The sequence below is a fragment of the Dermacentor variabilis genome, chromosome 4, assembly GCF_050947875.1.
Source record: "Dermacentor variabilis isolate Ectoservices chromosome 4, ASM5094787v1, whole genome shotgun sequence".
In the NCBI taxonomy this organism is placed as follows: Eukaryota; Metazoa; Arthropoda; class Arachnida; order Ixodida; family Ixodidae; genus Dermacentor; species Dermacentor variabilis.
This window is the reverse complement of record NC_134571.1, coordinates 230,576,929-230,596,900: the sequence shown is the minus strand read 5'-3', so window position 1 is coordinate 230,596,900 and position 19,972 is coordinate 230,576,929. Positions and strand designations below refer to the sequence as shown.

The 19,972-nt window shown below is 47.9% G+C and overlaps 1 protein-coding gene across 5 annotated transcripts in view; it reads left to right on the top strand.

The window, feature by feature from the left end:
- The window catches only part of arr (low-density lipoprotein receptor-related protein 6), a 466,849-nt gene that overhangs the window by 403,812 nt on the left and 43,065 nt on the right, over positions 1 to 19,972 (top strand). For 4 of the 5 annotated variants that reach the window (XM_075691044.1, XM_075691042.1, XM_075691045.1 and 1 more), the window contains one exon: positions 12,920 to 13,179. In XM_075691044.1, coding sequence (XP_075547159.1) covers positions 12,920 to 13,179 — 260 coding nt within the window. The remainder of the gene's footprint in view (positions 1 to 12,919; positions 13,180 to 19,972) is intronic. The other variant, XM_075691043.1, reaches the window with a different exon arrangement.

The following is a 19,972-nucleotide window of genomic DNA, read 5'->3' as shown; positions in this document are numbered from 1 at the left end:
CTCAGAGATAGTGCATGTGGTTTGCCTCAAACCGTATTTCGCGCGTTAAGGCGGCGCCAACTGATTTCATACGACTGCCACACTTCCACTTTCTTTTAGTCAGCATCGTAGTTTAGTAAGCGTCGGGTCGATGCTTTTCTTTTGGCGGGGGGATAATGCCGCTAGTTGTCACGCGCCAGCGCTGAAAAAGAAGTGGCTTGAACGCGCGCTCGGCAAGAGCTAAAGAAGAAGAGGCAGAAGCTGAGGACGCCAGCTTGAGTTTTTGTGTACGCCATCTTGTACAACTGTCTGTCTCGCCAATGCCGGGTACATCTTCAATTGTCTTTTCGTGACAATATGTTATTCACCACATATTAGATGTAACAATTGAAATTCTGCCTTTTGGATGGCGTTTTCCATGAAGAATAATAGTGAAATTTGTGTTGCTAAGTACCCCTTAACCGAGATGGGGCGAAAAGCTTGCCTGGGTGAGTTTGTATCTGCCGCCATTACCATGCAGCGTGTCTCACCAGGGCGCCGATTGCAAAAGCCAGGGAAAGCATCGCAAGGTAGCGCAGCGTGCCACAAGATGGCACCAGCTGCTTCGTGTCCGCTTTGCCGGTGAGTGTCCAAAAAGAAAAAAAAAACGAGAAGTAGACTGCACTCGCACCCCCTTTCTACAATCTCCCTCTCTTCCTCAGCGAGCGCGGAAACGTGCCATGGAAGCAGCAATAAGTGCATCGACAAAGCGGAAAGCTGCGTCACCTGAAACAAAGCTGCAAATTATGCAATACTCAAAGTCCAAGCTCCTGCAGGCGACTATATCCACGATTCTGAAAACTGCGAGCGCCACGATCATGAATGCTATTACTAGCCACCATGCCGATCAACGGAAACGGTGGACTTTGTGTGCCAGGGCAAAACCCCACGTGTGAAACCCAACACGGTGGCAGCCGCTGCAATTACCACACTCTGGGAGCAGGTCACTACTGGCAATAAAATAGATGGTGCTTCGATGGAGGAGTTTTTGAATTCAGATAGCGCTGCCTCGTTCTGCGCAGAATCTCCGACGGAGCGATCATTGTCACGACACAGGTGGCGGCGGGGTGCAAAGGAGGCAACAGCTGCAGTGACAACGAGATTGGCAGTGGTCCATCTTTGACACTGACCCCAACATTCATGCAAAATGCACTGTTGTCAATAGAGTTGCTGACTGATTTGATGCACGCTAAATTATAGCCACCAGTGCTTGTGCAGCCGCTGGACGCGATGCATGCCACGGTGGTGAACTTGGAACTTCCATGAAAGCAAGCGCAGGTTTCTGGCTATTTCACAGCACCTAACGCTTGGCATGCTGTTTAAAGGTATAAATAAACGTTTCATTTTTCACAGCCTACTTTCTACAACGCCAATTTTCCATCGTAAGTGGCAAATTTTGATTCGAAGCTACGAAGATGTGTTCGGAGGAGGAGGAGGAATAAACTTTTATTGTAGAACCAGCACTTTATGATGGCCGGGCCTAAGCCTCCCATGAAGGGACGTCGAGGGCTTGCCTCGCCGCCGCCTCGCGGGCGTGCTGGGTCGCCCAGGTGTTCGGCAGCTTTTTTTTTCTTTACGGCAGTCCAGATATAGCAATGATCAGTTATAGCGATTGAATTTTTCGTTCTTCTTGATATCATTATAAGTGGAGTGCACTGTATTTCAATGGGAAATGGAGAATCTCCTGAATGGTCTTGATCATGTCACAGTCTACTTTGATGACATCTTGGTAACGGGTGACAGTGATGACGAACATTGTGCAAACGTCTGCAAGGTACTAGAGTGCTTGCAAGAGGTGGGCCTGAGCCTGAAACTTGCAAGAGGCAATTTTTTGTTACCTGAGATCCAGTACTTGCGTTGCATAATAGGTGCTGCCGAGCTACGTCCATATCCTGCCAAGACTGAACCAGTGGGGGAAGCTCCCAAACCCCGAGGCGTGAAGGAGTTGCAAAGCTATTTGGGTTGAGTGAATTTCAACAGAAAGTGTCCTGAATGTGTCGCATGTACTACAACCATTGAACAGCTTGCTGACCATAGGGACCAAGTGGCGCTGGACTGCAGTCGAACAAGTTGCATTCGTTAGGAACGAAGAGCTTCTCGCATCCACTTATGTCTTGGCCCATTACAACCAGTACAGACCAACTGTGGTGATCACTGCTGCTTCCGCTCACGGCTTGGGGGCACTCCTAGCACAGAGAGAGACTTGTGGAGAAGAGCAGCTGATAGCCTTTGCATCAAGAAGCCTCACCGCCGCTGAAAAGAATTGCAGCCAACTGGATAAAGAGGCACTTGGACTTGTGTTTGGTGTCACAAAGTTCAAGCAGTACCTGTGGAGATGGAAATTCTAAGCGGTTACCGACCACAAACCCTTGTTGGGTCTCTTAGGAGCTGTTAGGCCTATTCCTGAAACGTGCTCGCCGAGGGTTCTTTGCTGGGCGTTGCTGCTTGCGGAGTACAGCTACAGCCTGAGCTATAGGAGGCCTGATGGCCCATGCAGATGGGTTGAGTAGGCTCCCCTTGCCAACAACAGAATGTTCTGCAGAGGCTCCTACAGAGGTATTCATGCTTGAAGGTGTCTATCCCCGTGCTCATTCAACAAAAGTGGTCGCGGAAGCCATTGCTAGAGACCCGGTGCTGTCAAGATTACTACAGGATTTCAGGCTGGTCATGTCTAGACATAAAATCATGGGGGGCATATGTGTCCCGATTCAATGAGTTGAGTGTGCATCAGAACTGTTGGCTGCGGGGAAACCGTGTTGGGGTAACCTCCAGCCTCCGAGGGGAAGTCCTCAAGTTACTGCACGAGAATCACCCTGGGGTCACGAAAATCAGTCATTGCACGAAGTCGTGGTGACCGTCACTAGACTGCGACATCATAGCCACAGTTCAAGAGTGCTGCGCTTTCCAACAGCAGCAGCCATTGAGACCAGTGCCTATGATGTCATGGCCAAGAAGTCACGTGGGCTATGCGGGACCTTATAGGAACTCCTACTTTTTTTTTGCAATTGGGGCGTTCTCCAAATGGATTGAAGTGTATCTTGTTTGATCGCCTTCAGCAAAATGTACAATTGCATGCATGTGAGTCATGTTTGCGATGGGCCTCCCAAATATGGCGGTATCAGACAATGGTCCCACGTTTCTAAGTGAAGCGTATGAGATTCATTATGCAAAAAAGGTGAGGCTTGCAGACAGGACACAAGAGAAGTGGACAACACGAACGCCGCTATCAACTGAAGGGAGCACTGCGCCGAAAAAAGAAAGAAGACAAAAACTTGTCTGCCCAAGCTCCACTTCTCTTCTCTTGTGTGCTGTCTGCATGCCTCACGTTTTTTGCATAATGAATCCTTACCAACTAGCTCAGCGTTCTGTCGTTCTAAGCGTATGAGATATTCTTAAAAAAGTATGCCGTGAAGTGGATGCTGGAACCACCCTATTCCGTTCTCTAATGGTGCTGCGGTAAGGGCTGTTCAAACAATGAAGGCAAAGCTACAGAAAGTTGGCCCAGAGGACCTATGTGCACAAATACTATTTGCATATTAGTCTTATGCCCCACAAAGTCACCGGATGTTGCCCATCCGAACTGTTGGGATGGAGGCTCAGGACCGCATTGGACCTGCTGCGGTCGGACCTAAGAAAAAATGGTGCTCCCGAAACAACTCGCTCAGAAGAAGGAGTATTATCAAAGAGCCAAACCGAGGGTTCCCGCACAGGCAGGACACAGGGTGCTCACCAGGAATTTTCTGCCCAGGTCCGAGCTCGATGCTTGCTGTAGTCGCCAGGCAACACAATCCCAGATGGAGCTACAGTTGCATGATGGACAAGAACAGACCCAGCATCTGGATCATGTAAGGCCACAGTTGATACCCGACTGGCACTACCGTCATGGCTCCAGCACCTCCACTGAATGCCCAGAGCTACGGTTCCCGCTGCCATCAGGGACCGGAGACACAGCCAACAGTGTTCTTTCTGAAGTGGCGCCAAGTTTGGCGGCAAGCCCTTCCATCCGGCAAGCCCTCCCAACTGGAGGACAGTGACAGCATAAGATCACCGCATACAGATACTTCCTGCCTCCTCCCACACCTCATCAGAGCACTAGGTAACGTTGTGTTAAGTGGGGAAAAAATTGTGGTAACTGGCACCACCAGGTGGCGCTACTCGTGGCAAACAGTGGAAAGGTGTAATAGTTCCAGGACTTACTTTTGGAAATGCGGTTGTTTGCTTTAAATCAGGGGTACAATCAGGACTCGACGGGAACCAAAGGTCAGTGGGTCGCCTCGCATTGGGCGCTCACGGGAAGACTACAAATGAAGCTGTGCAGGGTGATATGGGCTGGACTAGTTCTGAAGTGAGGGAAGCTCGCAGTAAAATTGAGTATGAAGAGCGGCTGAGGAATATGGAAGAAAGTAAATGGGCTGGGAGAGTGTTCAGGTATCTGTCCAGGAACAACATTGATTCACAGTGGAGGAAAAGAATTTGGAAGCTTACCAGCAGGTATGCGGCCTGTAGGGTGGGTAACACAGCAACAAAGAAGGTCAAGCGGAAAGTCAGAGAGGCTGAAATAATCTCATGGGTGGCGGCAAGGGAAAAGAAACCTGCCATGAGTAACTACTTGAGAGAAAAAAAAACGAAATCAGGAAAGAAACAATTTATGATAAATCAAGGGGAAGCTCATTACTTTTCGAAGCGAGATCGGGATGCCTTAGAACACACACCTTGTGGGGATGCGCGACTCTCGCGCGTCCCCTGATATGTTTTTCCCGCATAGCGCGTCTCCTGTAATCCGGCTTCGTGGCGTGGCCTGGCGCCCGCGGCGGTCGGAGTGGTTGAGGCGCAGTACGAGAGATGGCGCGAGTGTTGCGCTGCTAACGCCGTCGACAGGCGGGGTTACTTGGGCACCGCAAGACAATGCGCTCTCTCTTGGGTTCGGGACAGCAAGCAGTGCGGACGTGCCGCGCGGGCGCCGATCCATGCTTCTGCAAGACCGTCTCGCGTGGCCGCCTTGGAACGCGCCACCGTTCGCATGACCGTACGCGCGAACGACCAGGCGTTGAGATCCAGCATGCGGCGAACATATTCGTTCGCTGTCCGGTCGCGGTGAGTCGGACTTCTAGATTTGTCGCGCGCCCATCGGCATGTTTTGTGGATAGCAACTCGGCTAGCAGGCATTGATCTACGAAAGGTGCAATAAATGCCCTTGTGATTGTTCGTACTACTGTGTTGTCGTTCCTTTGTCCCAAGAGCACGGAGGAGAACACCACATCTGGCTGCCCAACGTGGGGCTCTTGGGGCATCGGACGATAGATTTAACAGTTTTGCTTCGTTCGAGACCTTTGTTTGAACCGAAGCGTAGGGCTAGCGTGGATTTTGATCGCTAGCGTTGGCGGCGTGCTTTCTTGAGCGAGGCGACAGTGGCTGTAGTGTGTTTGAACATGTCAACATGCTAAGCCTTTTCGCAAGTTTTTTTTTTTTTTAATGACATTCGTCGGTACGAGAGCCACGTGGTCTGCATCCTGGGAGAGCGAGACTTAGCGCCTGCGGAGAATTGGCAAGCCTGAAGCGAGTGAGTACGGAAGCCTCGTGGGTGGTCCGAATTTCTCATGTAAATAGCTTCTCCTATCTCTTTGACTCTGATGAAGTCGCCGCTCTGGGAGCCGGGTGGCCGCGGGCGCCACTACGGGCTGACTGTTATTGCGGCCTGGCACGGGCGCTCCGACACCGTCTGGGACGGTGGGCGCCATTAACTCGCATGCTGTGTGCACCGAGCGGAGTAGGACCACCTAACAGAGCTAACGTCTCCTCGCGGCTGCCTGTTTTGCGCTCATTTTGGGTGTTGTTTTTGGATGCCGGTTGTTGTCAGTGTTGCAACGCTTTAGGCCTAAGGCTTTACGAAGCTGCCTGTCACACGTGGAGGGACAACCTGATGGACCGTGGCGTTGAGGTGTTGCAATTTGCTTCCCGCATTCTATTTAGCCTCGCACGAATTGAAATTACTCGTTCGACTCAAGGAAGCGAGCGTCGTTCACGTGAACTTAGCAAGTGAGTAGCCGCCCGATCTTTTGCTAGCCGAGTTGAACATCGTACCATGTGGGCGAAGCGCAGGCAGACTTCCTCTCCCTTGCACTACTTTAGTGTTTGCCGAGTGCGTTGAGTGTACGCAGCGTGATTGGAGTCACCCCTGGTTTGCCGTCACATGCACATCGTCTGCGCTGCTGCCCTGGACTGCGATCGAGCCACCGGGCAATGATGATGCTGTGGCGAGTTCGGCGCAGCAACTTCGGCGGCCACCTGTATCCAGCTCGCAACCCTCGGCAGCGGAGAAAATAGCCGGCGGTCACCAACAGCTACTGCGGCCCTCGCCAGCAGGGTGCGACGGCGCGAGCGACGCTTGCTCGTACCGACTACTGCATCGTCGTCTCCGGAGTCCTGGCCTGGAATCGTGCAGTCAAGTCTGCAAAGCTGCTGCTGTGACCGGCGGATGCCAGCAGTGTACCCAGGGACAATGTGGGCTCTCATGTTATGGACAGCGTGTGGACATTTCCTCAGCGCGGCCACTGTTGCATGTACTATCTTGTTCGCGAAGCACGGGTTGATGTTAGACCGTGTGACATGTTTCGCTGGAATATGTAGGGATTTAAGGTTGGGGGATGTGGGGATGCACGACTCTCACGCGTTGATGTTAGACCGTGTGACATGTTTCGCTGGAATATGTAGGGATTTAAGGTTGGGGGATGTGGGGATGCACGACTCTCACGCGTCCCCTAATATGTTTTTCCCGCATAGTGTGTCTCCTGTAATCCGGCTTCACAGCGTGGCCTGGCGCCCGCGGCAGTTGGAGTGGTTGAGGCGCAGTACGAGAGATGGCGCAAGTGTTTGGCTGCTAACGCCGCCGACAGGCGGGGTTACTTGGGCACCGCAAGACAATTCGCTCTCTCTTGGATTCGGGACAGCAAGCAGTATGGATGTGCCGTGCCACGCGTGCGCCGATCCATGCTTCTGCGAGACCGTCTTGCGTGGCCGCCTTGGAACGCGCCACCGTTCGCGTGACCGTACGTGCGAACGACCAGGCGTTGGTATCCAGCATGGGGCGAACATATTCGTTCGCTATCCGGTCGCGGTGAGTCGGACTTCTAGATTTGTCGCGCGCCCATCGGCATGTTTTGTGGATAGCAACTCGGCTAGCAGGCATTGATCTACGAAAGGTGCAATGAATGTCCTTGTGAGTGTGTACTACTGTGTTGTCGTTCCTTTGTCCCAAGAGCACGGAGGAGAACACCACAACCTATAAAGCGAGATATAAAACGGAAGAAGCGTGTGCTTGCTGCGGTAAAGCTAGGGAGACTATGGAGCATGTTTTATTAGAATGTGCAGACGTTTACTCAGCGTTCGATTTAGGCTCCACTGGCCTCCTTGAAGCACTTGGGTTCAGCGAGAGCAGTGGAAAAGTAAACATCTCCACAATAGGCATTAGTAAGAGGCGATTAGAGTATTGGTGAAAGAAAAGTAGGGAAACGACAGAAAATGTAGATGTGCAAAAGCACAGTTCGAAATAGGGGATCCAAAAATTTGGGTGGGCTAGTTCATAGTGTTTTTTCTCCCCTATTTTTTATTATTTAACCTAGGTAGGACAATAGGCAGTATAATAGCAAGAGCTTGGTGGTGCAACCCACCGCCCCATTCCAAAAGGGACGCTCATAATATCCATCCATCCATCCATCCATCCATCCATCTATCCATCCATGTACAATAAAATGCAAGAGCGCATGACCTGTGTGGTCACTGTGCCTACGCCCCTGACAATGCTACTACTGTGTTCTCACTACCGCGCGCTATGATTGCGGGCCCAGTCACCACACATCGCTGTATTCCATCAGACCTGACATTGTATAATTCGGAACCCGTGCCATGCTTTCTGCGGTTCAAAGCCATCAATGGAAGATAACAAAGCTGGAGTTGGCATCATTGCTGATAGTGGTGATTTCTTTCAGTGAAAAACATGGCAACGAACTGCAGGAAGCTTGGTAGTATAAATGTCGAAGCAGCAAAGCCTAGTGTTACCACAGTGGTTGGCAGTGTATTTGTCTGCAAGAGCGATGATTCTAGTTTGTGAGGTAATCAAAATGGCAGTGTTGGTGTCTTTGATTAATGCCGTTCTGGGATGGCAAAGAGCTTTAGTGTCTGAAATTTCAGACGTTCTTATACATTGGCTATATGAAGCCTTTTGATGCCGCTCCAGCAGGGCGTACGCCGACATGATTATGATAGCAGTGGCAATAATGTCATTATTGCCTGGCATGACTCATTCTAAAACAGAGGCGCAAGTGTGCAAACGCAGCTCCGATCCATCAGCAGACGAAGACAAGAGCATCTCACAGCTATATGCAGAGTTGACTCTTTCACAACCGTGCCCATTCAAATCGATGAATTTGATTGACACATTTCAAGTTCAAGTTCTCGCTTGGCTTGTGAGCGCCTAGCGCCATCTAGGTTAGAAAGTGGCAAAGACACAATGTGATCCGCTATGTTTTGTTGGTTTTTTGCTTTCCGGTGCATCCCCCCACGGCGCAAAAAGTGTTGGATTGTCAGGCGAGCGAGTCGATCATGGTGTTATCATCACTTGCAGTGTTTCTCGCCAATTGAGCGCTTCTGTAGCTGATTTTGCTATGAAATCAACAGTAGTGAGCCTGAAGAAGATGTCGACACATCAGAGTTCAGCACAGAGGACGAGGATGCTTCAAATCAAGCCGGAATATCCAGTGTGTGAGCGTCTGCTCTGTGTGCGGTGCACCATTTCGATTCCTAATAAATAGTTATGGGCAGTGGAGCATGTACTCACAGCCATATTATGTATTTTCAGGCTCAACGTCATGCGGACATGATTCGTTGCCAGCAGCTGTAAAGCGCGTACAGTTTTTTCCTAGAAGAAACCCGGGGGTCGAAGTTGGCAGCGCGCTCCGGAGTAACGCACAGCACTTCATACAAGCCATTGATGTCTTCCAACTATTTTTTACTGCAGACCTAATCAACGTTATCTGCGAAAACACAACCAAATATGTGTGGACGCATATTTTAACGACGCAGACCTACGCAGAAAACGACAGCTCATGGAAAATTTTCAGTTCCGGTGAAGTAATGCAATGCATTGGAATCCTGATCTACATGGGAATTGTGGAACTGCCTCACCTCCATCTCTACTGGAATACCTCGGAGTTATTTTGAGGCCTCATTTCTCCAAAGATTATGCCCAAAAGCCGATTTTTTTCGTTCCTTGCTTTTCTCAGTGTCATGGACCCGGAGAAAACTGACCCTGTTTGTGATGGCAAGCTGCACAGGATCACACATCTACTGCAGCATATGAACAACGTATCAGGTCAGCTTTTTCAGCCATACCGAAATTTGTGTGTGGATGAACGAATGGTTAAATTAAAAGGACGATCAGGAATTCGGCAGTATGTGCGTGACAAGGGGTCAAATGGGGGTATAAGCTATGGGTCCTCGGTGACTCAAGGACAGGCTACAATTCAGTGTTTACACCAGGAAATGAGAAACGCCCAGCTCAAAGGGACTGGCTTATGACATTGTAACCCGCCTGTGTGATGTATATTTGGATAAAGGCTACAGCAGCTACCTTGACAACTTCTACACGTCTACCTCCCTCATTGAACATCTTCTTGAAATGAAAACTCTCTCTTGCAGAACAACGCGCGAAGATCGGCGTGGATTTCCCTCCCAGTCGAAAGACTCCATTTGGGAGAAAAGAGCAACTCGAGAGGACATTCGCCGGCTACGGTGCCGTGATGTGATGTACTTGCAGTGGAAAGACAAGCACACTGTAAACATGATAAGCTCAGCACACGGTGCCAACAATCACGTCACTGCAATGCGAAAAGTGAACAGAGGAGACCAATGGACAAAGCCCCCCACCAGAAAACCGCTCTTATAATGTCTTGATGAAGGGTGTCAGGCGGTGGAAGACGCTGTTCTTCCACTGCATTGACATTGCTGTCGTCAACAGCTTCATAATTTTCCGAGAACACAGGGAACATCACCCTGAGAGAGAGAGAGGAGCTCTCTAGAAAGACTGGCTTTGACCAGCTTGCATTTCGAATTGACCTGGTAAACCAGATTTTTGGGATGGTAGTTCCACTCGGAACGCAGCGACTCTACAGCGCGACTCTACAGGCAATACCTTTCGGTACAACTTCAGAGCGGTGCAGGGTGCTTCACAGCTAATGGTCTGCATCGCGAGTACTTTCGGTTGGCGGACCAGACAACTGAATTCCTATGGCAGCAAAAACTACGTAGACTCCGAGAACAGCAGCCACAAAAGAAGCGGTCGGCCCCGCAGAACCTCGTCCATATTCCAGAGTCTGTTGCTTTGCCTGAAAAGATTCGAAAGGTCCTATCTTTTGGGCCGAAGTTTGCCGTCCAAACCAAAAGGCCCCCCAGAGAACTTCTGTCCTACGTTCGAGATGTCTCAAGGCTTGTCCCAGACCATGAGGTAGGCCGTATCGTATCGGAAGGTGTCGATGTACTACAAAGGTGCAAGCAACCGAACGCGAGGATTTCGGTGAATCGGGTGGCCTCTTCACTCGTGGACAATTCGCTGTGTGTAATTCCTGCCGATAAAGAAGGTGGTTTTGCTGTATTACCTGCTGAAGACTTTAACGCCAAGGCTCTAGAAGCCATCAGTGCCACGTTTAACTGTCATAGGGAGGTGTCGCTGGCTAAGGTAAAGGCCGTGGCAAAGGGCATGTGCAACAGACTTAATCTGCAAAAATTAACCAAGGCCTTTGAAAACAGCAAGCGAGATCATTTGCAAGTTTTCTTCAGTGCCAAAACGCATAAACCCAGTGTTCCGTTACGGGTTATTGTGTAAGAAATTGATACTTGGCAAAAGCCATTGGGGGTGTTTTTACAACAAAAGTTGGGCCTTCTGCCTGTCAGTGACCCTTTCCTCATTAAGAGTTTGAGATTGAGTTTTTGAAGTCACATTCTGGCCGTGGTCTTCAGGCGTTTTCTATTGACATAAAGGATCTTTATTACTCCTTGCCGCATAGAAGCGTACTGTCCTGTGTTGAGCAATGTATTGATAAGTATGGTGCTGTTTCCTTCCAGAATGAGGCAGGCATGTCTTGCAGTCAATTTTTAGAACTTTTACAGATTTATCTTAATTCCACCTTTATCACTTGGGATAACCAATGTTTTTTGCAGAAGAGCGGAGTTTGTATTGACTCTTGCATTGCTCCCATTCTTAGTGACTTGTTTTTATCCTGTTTAGACCGTGACATTTCTTCACAAGTGCAAGGCACTGCAGTTTTTAAAACAATTAGATACGTTGATGACTTTTTAATTTTCATTGACTGCTCTTCTGATGCCTTCATTCTGGAAGCTAAGAAAGCGTTAGAAACGTTTCAGAAGTGCTTAGTCCCCCTTCAAACCACTCATGAGATGCCAGTAGATAGGTCTCTTCTTTTTCTTGATCTTCGCCTGAACTTTCAGGACAACCACACGTGTTGGTCGTATGAGCCGCGAGCCAACAAGCCACTTCTGCCGAATGCGTCTGCACATTCTAAGCTTGTTAAGCGGGCCATTATCAGTTTGTGCTTCAAGAATGCCCTTAGCAAGTCATGCTGTCATGTTGTGGACGCAAGCTTTGAAGCGCAAACTTTACGTTTGTCCTTGGCTGGATATCCTAGGGTGGTGCTAGTGTCTGTCGCAGAACGCATTTTAAGAGAAGCACGATCCAGAACGCAGAAGTCAGTTGCCGATGCCCCTCCCGGCACACCCCCTAAAGTAAGTGTCATACCTTACATGCACGGGATATCCCACAACTTGAAAAAGATTGCCCAAAGAGTGAATGTAAGAGTTCTTTTCTCTGCTCCCAACAAGCTCGGCAGGCTTTGCAGGCTGACGGATCCAAATGCCGTCCCTTCTGATAAGTGCAGAAAGCACCACCGAAAAAAGTTTGTCGAGTGTGTCCACCGGATGGTGTACAACCTCCTGCTTTCATGTGGGAAGAAATATATCGTACAAACTGGGCGTTGCCGCAATGATCGGCTCCGCGAACACAGCAACAATGTAAAAAACGGCTCTGGTGGTTTCTTGGCGATCCACTGTCGCGATCATGGATGCAAGCCTCTTGAGGATCAATGCACGATTGTTTCCTGTGGCAGCACGAAGCTCATCCGTGAAATATCTGAAGCGCAAAATTGGGTGACACGTGTGTTAGCTTCCCGTCTCTGGCTCTCACAGAAAAAGAATTACGTTTCTTGGACGCGGCACCACATGACTAGTAACCATGTTACATGAATTCGCTCTTCATTTTCTTGTAAGCGCATGCGTGATCTACGCTGCCTGCCATGTATAAAACTGATGCAGTGGCACTATAAACTTAGTTGAAAGTTTGCGCTTGGTGTGTCGTCTTCTCTCACGTCCGTGTCGTTTTTAGTGTCGCGCAATATCATTTAAGTAATGGATTACCAACTTGCCCGAGATGCTGCTCTCATAAATCTTTACATTATAAAAATATTTTCATTAATTTGTGTTATAAATATAATGCAACATTTATGTTATTGAATAGGAAATTCTTTTAGCCACATTTTGATACCAAACAATTTAAATAGGGCATTACTGCCTAGCCACCAAAAAATATTTCCTTCCACCTACTAAAAACTGCCCGTTTTCCCATGGTAGCGAAAGAGTTAAAGAGGGGTGGCAAGATTTTCATGCTGTCATGTGATTGCCACAGCAGCATTTTGCTGCTGCAGGCATGCCGCATGCATTTTCCCTCTGGTGTGGCTGGGGCTGAAGAGCTCAGCGAAAGGAACGGTGACATTGCTAAGAGCGACTTGGCATGCTGCGGCTTGCTTTCATTGGAGGGGTTCTCATCAAAATTGCACAGGTGGCCCCCACAGCATTTTCTTCCGCACTTCTGGCACACCACAATGGAGTGATGTCAATTCAGGTGACAACGATGGCTGCCAGTGTGGGGGCACACCCGTATGCTCTGGCCCTGGACCCATATGCACGGCAGCTGTTCTGGAGCTGCAGCCAGGGCAACCTGATCAACATCAGCTCACTGGACGGTGGGCGCCCGCTGGGCATCTTGCTGGCATCAGGCAAGGACCGCCCGAGACACCTTGCCCTACACCCACTCCTAGGGTGAGCCACCCTTTCGATCTCAATTCTTGCAGAGTGCAGTCGGTTGCAGGAAAATTCCATTCGCAGTAATGTCAGACTGACCAATTTTCTCTGGTGCAGTAGGCAAAATGTCAATGAGCATAGTGCAGACAATAGTTCGTGTTACCTAATAGATTGACTGCCTAGACAAAATCAAAAATATTTTTCACGAAAGTGCAAAACAGCAGAGCCCGCATATCCACATCAGTCACAGCTTCAGCAGCATCACTGTTGCGCTTTTGCTTCCAACTGTTTCATTCCATTAAAAAAGGTTCAACAGAAGTTGAGTGGGAAGCAGGTGCTTGCCTACTGGCCACTATCCTGCTTGTCATTCTTTCCAGCATGAGTTTGTCAGTGTTTTCTGATGAATTCAATTTTTATTGACATGTATCGTACAGTGAATCATACAAAGAATGTGTCCAGTTGTACAGTACTCTCAAGACATGCGAAAAACAGGAGAGGGACATTTCAGCTCGGACAGAGCATGTCCTCGACAGTGTGTCCTTGTGCTAATAGAGAAAGCTTAAAGAACAACGAGATAAACATCCTTGTAGACGAAATAATGAATGATGTCATTAAGCTTCTGGGATAACATGGCAGCAACACCATGAGTCCCTGTGACAGCTGTACGAAATACAGCAACACTGTGCTGCACCTAAACGGGGCAGCTGGCGAAGGCAGAAATATTTACTGGCTATACCACTGGCTACAGGCACCAACTTCGCACGGCCTCTCTTCCTCTTAGGCAGCCGTCATGCTCGAAGCCACTTCCTACCGTAAGAGGACCTGACATCCATTCCCTGCTAAAAAATGAGGCAATTTCTTGGTCCTTAAACAGCATGTTGCTACAGCCTTCGAGTGCCGTAAATGCTGAATGTTGCTAGTTCGCAACATATCGTAGCCAAAGCAGAGATGCAAAAATTAACTGCATTCTCAAGCTTCTGATAGACCTGTTCATCAGGCAAGGAGGAAAGGACACCGCTAGCCTTTCCTCCTTTCTGGTTTGTGCGGTCCGGTGCAGCGCTGCTTGAAAATATTACTATCGCATGCTGCGGAACGATTTCGAGATGTTTTAGATTGTACTTTGTGAATTTTTTTCAATGTTCGTTCGTGTGAGGTCGTCAGGAAAGCCTTTTGGTGCAATGGTAACTACAGTACGCGGAAGTATCTCTTGGGGGCGCAAACATGTGATGCGTATTATCAGCCGCAGTGTGTGTATGTGTTGTGAACTATTTTGCGTATATCGGTTTTAATTCGATGAAGAGAACCAGTGTTTCTGCATTACCATGGTAAATCCGCTCACCATCTGATCACTTTCCTTCCACCTACTAAAAACTGCCTGTTTTCCCATGGTAGCGAAAGAGTTAAAGAGGGGTAACAAGATTTTCATGCTGTCATGTGATTGCCACAGCAGCATTTTACTGCTGCAGGCATGCCACATGCGTTTTCCCTCTGGTGTGGCTGGGGCTGAAGAGCTCAGCGAAAGGAACGGTGACATTGCTAAGAGCGACTTGGCATGAACATAACTAAAACATAAGAGCGCATGCACAGCCAACCTAAGGCAACCATCTAAGCGGCAGGCACTAGCAAATATTTTTGATACACCTGCATCATTCTTGCGCATTTAAAGTCTAGTAGGCTTGCAATCACTATATGTCTACGCTAGCCTCCTGCATGAGGCTGATGGCTTTGCTCAAAACAGCGATCACTGCGGTAGGTGAACCAGCATGATAGCCTACATATATAAGCTATTGTGCTTCAGCCTTGCTTTTTTGCTCTGTAAAGCTGTAATATATAAGAGGGATCGCATAAAAAGAATGCGGTGGCTATTTTTGAGGACAAAATTTTCGTAATACATGTGAGTGCATCAAAGAGAACGGAACGAGCACAGCCAAAAAAAAAACGGTATCATCTTCCTTCTCGAAAGAAGGAGAAAGTGGGCTAACACCACAGTACGACTGCTCGTAGTCACACCGCACAGTGTTTATAGAGCTATAAACGAGCTATAAAAAAACGATTAAGTGCCTTAACAGTTGTCTCTCACGTAGACCGGCACATGTACCCGACTGACACGTGGTGATACCATTCCTGAGCTTGCGCAGATGAGTTTTGTGTCTTCTTTCTTTTTTCGCCTCAGTGCTCCCTTCAAATGGTAGTCGGCGTTTGTGTTGTCCACTTCTCTACTCTTGTGTCCTGTCTGCACGCCTCACCTCGTTTTTTGCATAATTAACTTTTCCCTAAATGTTGCAATGGTTGTGCAGGCTTTCTTAACTGTTTTTCAGAGTGATTCTTTAGCGAAAGAGCTTGAAACTGTCTTGAAGAGCCTCCTTGCAAGGTTCGTGAAGCGCTCGGTATTGACAGAAGCCATGAGCATCACGAAACTGCTGCGAATTGATGTTCATGATACTGCCAATTACGCGTCACTTGAGAAAGTGGATGTTGGACGGGTGGCTGAGAAGATCTTAAAGAGCGGAAAAGCGAGTACCAAGTGTGTTCTTGAATTTAGGGGTGAGTGTCGGAAGTTCATTGTGAACATGATCCTGAAAATCATGGAGAGAAGTCCTATTAGGTACCCTATGGTTCGAGGGTTGTCATGTTTCGACCCCAGAGAGATGTCAAAGGCAGAAATGTGCCTTGGGAAGCTGAAAGTTGTTCTTAACTGTTTAATTGACAGCAAGCTTCTCTCTGAGCACAAGAGCGATATTGTGTGTGCACGGCACATTCAGTTCTGCTCAGAAAAACGGCATGAACTGCAAAACTATGAAAGAGACCAGGGACCACAAAACTTTAAGTAACGCCATAACAGCAGTTTCCCAGTGGTGCAAGAACTGGCAGATGGATACCAATCTAAAAAAGTCAAAAATAACGTACAGCGCAAAGGACAAGGACAGCGATAGACGACACACACAGCGCTGACTTCCAGCGCTGACTTCTTTGGAAGTCAGCGCTGTGTGTGTCGTCTATCGCTGTCCTTGTCCTTTGCGCTGTACGTTATTTTTGATCATGAATTACCAACTAGCCCAAGCAACCACCCTAAAAAAGTCAGTTCTTTTATCTATAACCAGAAAAAAACATACATCAACCTTCCAGTACAGTCGCCGACTGATTTTCCGGACTCAAATTCGGACATGCCCGATTATTCGGTCAGCTTCACGGCACCGCCACTCTCCCCATAGACCATAATGTATAACAACTGCGGAAAGTTCGGACGCCTTGCAACCTCTCGTCTGATTTTTCGGACACTCTTGAGCCAACTTGATCGAGAGCACCATGCACCGACTCTGACCGGTGCATGGTTCGACTTGCTGAACGCCATTTTTGTTTTGAACGGAGCCTCCTTGCTGCCCCACGAAGTGGCGCTACTGGAAATCCCCGCTCATCATCATCGTTTCTGCCCGGTTCGATAGAGTGGCTCTACAGCAGTTCCGGTTTCAGCTTAGTAAGCCATGTCAAGACAATCCAGCAGCCGATTTGTTTTTTCGCGCACGACACTGCGAGCAGGCCACGTTTTTCGTTTGTGCGACTGGTGTCGGCACGGTAGTGTTTGCTTTGTGTGCTCTGTCGAGGTTTCGGTGATCGAACGCGGCATACGTAAACATCGCGTCAAGTGTCTAATGGTGCTGACAGTGCCCGCGCAGACTGCGCTGGGGAATGCCGGCAAGCGGGTGCCGGGAGGCCTAAGATTTGTCTCCTTCCACAGTGGTTGCATTGCGATTCCGGACGCCGTCTCATTTGACAGTTTCACAGGTGCTGACACTGCTGTATTGACATGCGCAGAACTCGACGACGGCGAGATCATTCGTCAGGTTTCTGCTGCACCGCCGGACGATGACTCCGAGTCGGAAGATGACGCACCATGTGCTACGCTGCTGTCGCATGTAAAGCGTGTATAAGCAGTGACTGTACTTCAGCCGCCTATAGTAACCGTACGACCCTCTCCAAGATTCAGGCTTATATGATTGCGCGTAAACGGAACAGCGTGCAATGGCGCATTCATGATTTCTTCAAGCCTGCTGTCGAGCCCGAATAAGTGCATGGAAATAAAGAATTTCATTATTTTTTTTCTTAATCTGCTTTTTCAGACACCTGTTTATTCGGACATTTCCGCAGTCTTCGTGAGGTCCGAATAAACGGTCGGCGACTGTACACCCTTAAGGGGGGAGGCTACACTTGAAATACAGCTTTTTTATTTGTGGACAGATCTGAACGAAATTTTCACACTTTGTGTATTTTAATATGCAGATTCTAAAAATATAATTAATTTTGCCACAGGATAAGTAGTTTCTGATATACTCTAAATGCATTGTATAAGCTGAGTCCTTTGTTTGGAGGAAAATTAGCATCTAAACAGAAAACCCTAACACGGTAATTTTAGTATAAAGACTATCTAGAATGTTCAGGGAGTGCCATAAGGTATTATTCAATGTTCTAGGCTAATCTGAGTAAGAGTTAGAGCTCATCAAAGTTGTGAGAAAAAAAATGCCATCTTGACATGTCAAGCATGTGACCCATTTCAAAAACTTTTTGAGAAGAGTGCTACTTTTAAAAGGTGCATATTGCTAACTGCATACATTTATCTTTCTGGCAAAAAAAAAAATTAAGTTGATAGCTGAAATAGGACAAAGCTATTTTACCTCCAAAATTGGAAGTCTGTCGGAATTGTTGTTTTGAGAAATCAAGGAAAAACATTCTGCAACATCTTTATTGAGAACATACCAATAAAATCTCAAGGAAATTCACCAGGGGCATAATCTGGATACATCCTATCTTTTTGCCGCTTTTTGGCCAGCTTCCTTGCGCTCAAAGAGGCTCTCGCTTCTTGCTGGAGTTAGCACTTCGAAGGTCCGGCGCTCCAGACGTTTTCCGGCGCTCGCTGCGCGCTCGCTACTTTCTTCAGTCGTGAAGGAAACAGTGCCTGCACGATCTGTGCCAACACGCGTGGCGTGGGCGGACGAAGTGTTGACGTTAGCCGTGCCAGTTTGCAGCTCGGAACTCGATCCGGTAGAATGTCCAGGCAGACCAGCAACCGGCAACTCCGCGAGTATCACAGGCCTAGCCGCCTTCCGTCGCGCATTCCACAGCCGCTTGACGCGTAGTAGCCTTGAGACGACAATCTTTTCCAGCCATCCGGGCAGTGAAATGAGCATCTTATGAAACGTCGCGAAGCAAGCGGCTGAACAAACGCTGACAGCAGCGCGATGAAACCAGAGATAAACAAACGTAGCAAGACGCGAGAGCGGTCTAGCGCGCGCGCCGACGAGCACCGGACCAATAGGAGCGAGGCGCGCGGGGGGTGTGCGCGCTTTGGCCAATCGGCGCCACGGACGCATCCTCCAGAAATGACGCGATAGCGTCGGTTTCCCTTCGCCGACGCCATTTTGAACTGGTGCAAAATGCGCACAAAGAAAACAGCTTCAAAACAAGCGCAAGATGGCGGCCATCGGCCACCGCGTTCGCAAATGGTGACGGGGCGAAGTTTGAACATTTTTGACCAAATTTTGCTGATTTCGCGTTCATCCTGGCCCCTTTAAGCGCGATTTTTTATTATTTTCCGATTAAATTTAGCTTCTAGATTTCGCGGAGGGATTCTTGAATGTATAAACGTAGCGAAAATGCACGTTTCCGAAAATAGACTTTTTTGTGATTTTTTGCCGTTTCAAGACCCGCGTCCCCCCTTAACAACATTCCTCTTGCATCTGTTCATGAGCATAAGTACCTTGGTGTGACAATAACATCTGACTTCAGGTGGGATTCTCACGTTAACAATATCACATCAACCGCAATAAGACAGCTATTCTTCATTAACAGACCCCTTAAACTAGCACCATCTGGAACAAATTTACTCACATATAAAACACTTATAAGACCGGTTCTAGAGTACGCCTACACCATTTGGTTCCCGTTTACTAACAAGCTGATTAAAAAACTTGAAGGGGTACAGCGAAAAGCACTGAGATACATATATAATAAACACTCCATCACAGACTCACCAACAGCATTACTGAAACGGGCAGAACTTCTAACCATGGATAACAGAGCCAAGCTTGCTAGACTAAAAATCATGTATCAGTTAATGCACAATCAACTTAAACTGCCTATTATGAAATACATATCAACGTCCTCAAATAGATTAACTCGTCATAAACACACACACACATTAAGTGAATTTTCATTCCACACTGATATTTTCAAATACTCATTTTTTCCAAGGGCGACATGCGAATGGAATAATCTTAACACAGGTATCACTGACAGCTCATCCTTAGATACGTTTGGTACCCTGATTGCGGATCAACTATACGCATTGCAGCAATAATTCTTCTCATTATTTACGTAGTTCCTTATTGCCTTGTTATTTTAACGGTGTTTGTGCTTGACTATAATTAGGCAATGGTGCAATATATTTCTTTTCTTGTTGGCATTATTGTAACCTTGATTGTTGCGTTACTGTTATTACCTCAATACTGACCCTGTAACTGGTTTCTGTAACTGCAATTATTGTTGTCATATCCTCTCCGTTCTAGTTATTCTCTTGTATAATCACGTAATCAAATTGTTATGTGCCCAAGTTTTTTATTGTATCAGATTTAGTATGTAACACCTTATACCATGTTCCTACGTATCACATACAGCCCTTCCTGTTACAATCCCTGATGGGATTCACAGTCTCAATAAATGAAATGAAATGAACGCCTTGACGTTCTCGTCGTGCGCCTTTTGAAGCATGACGCGGCATTCTCAATGTTATGGGAAGTACTGAAGGTCCTTCTCTTGC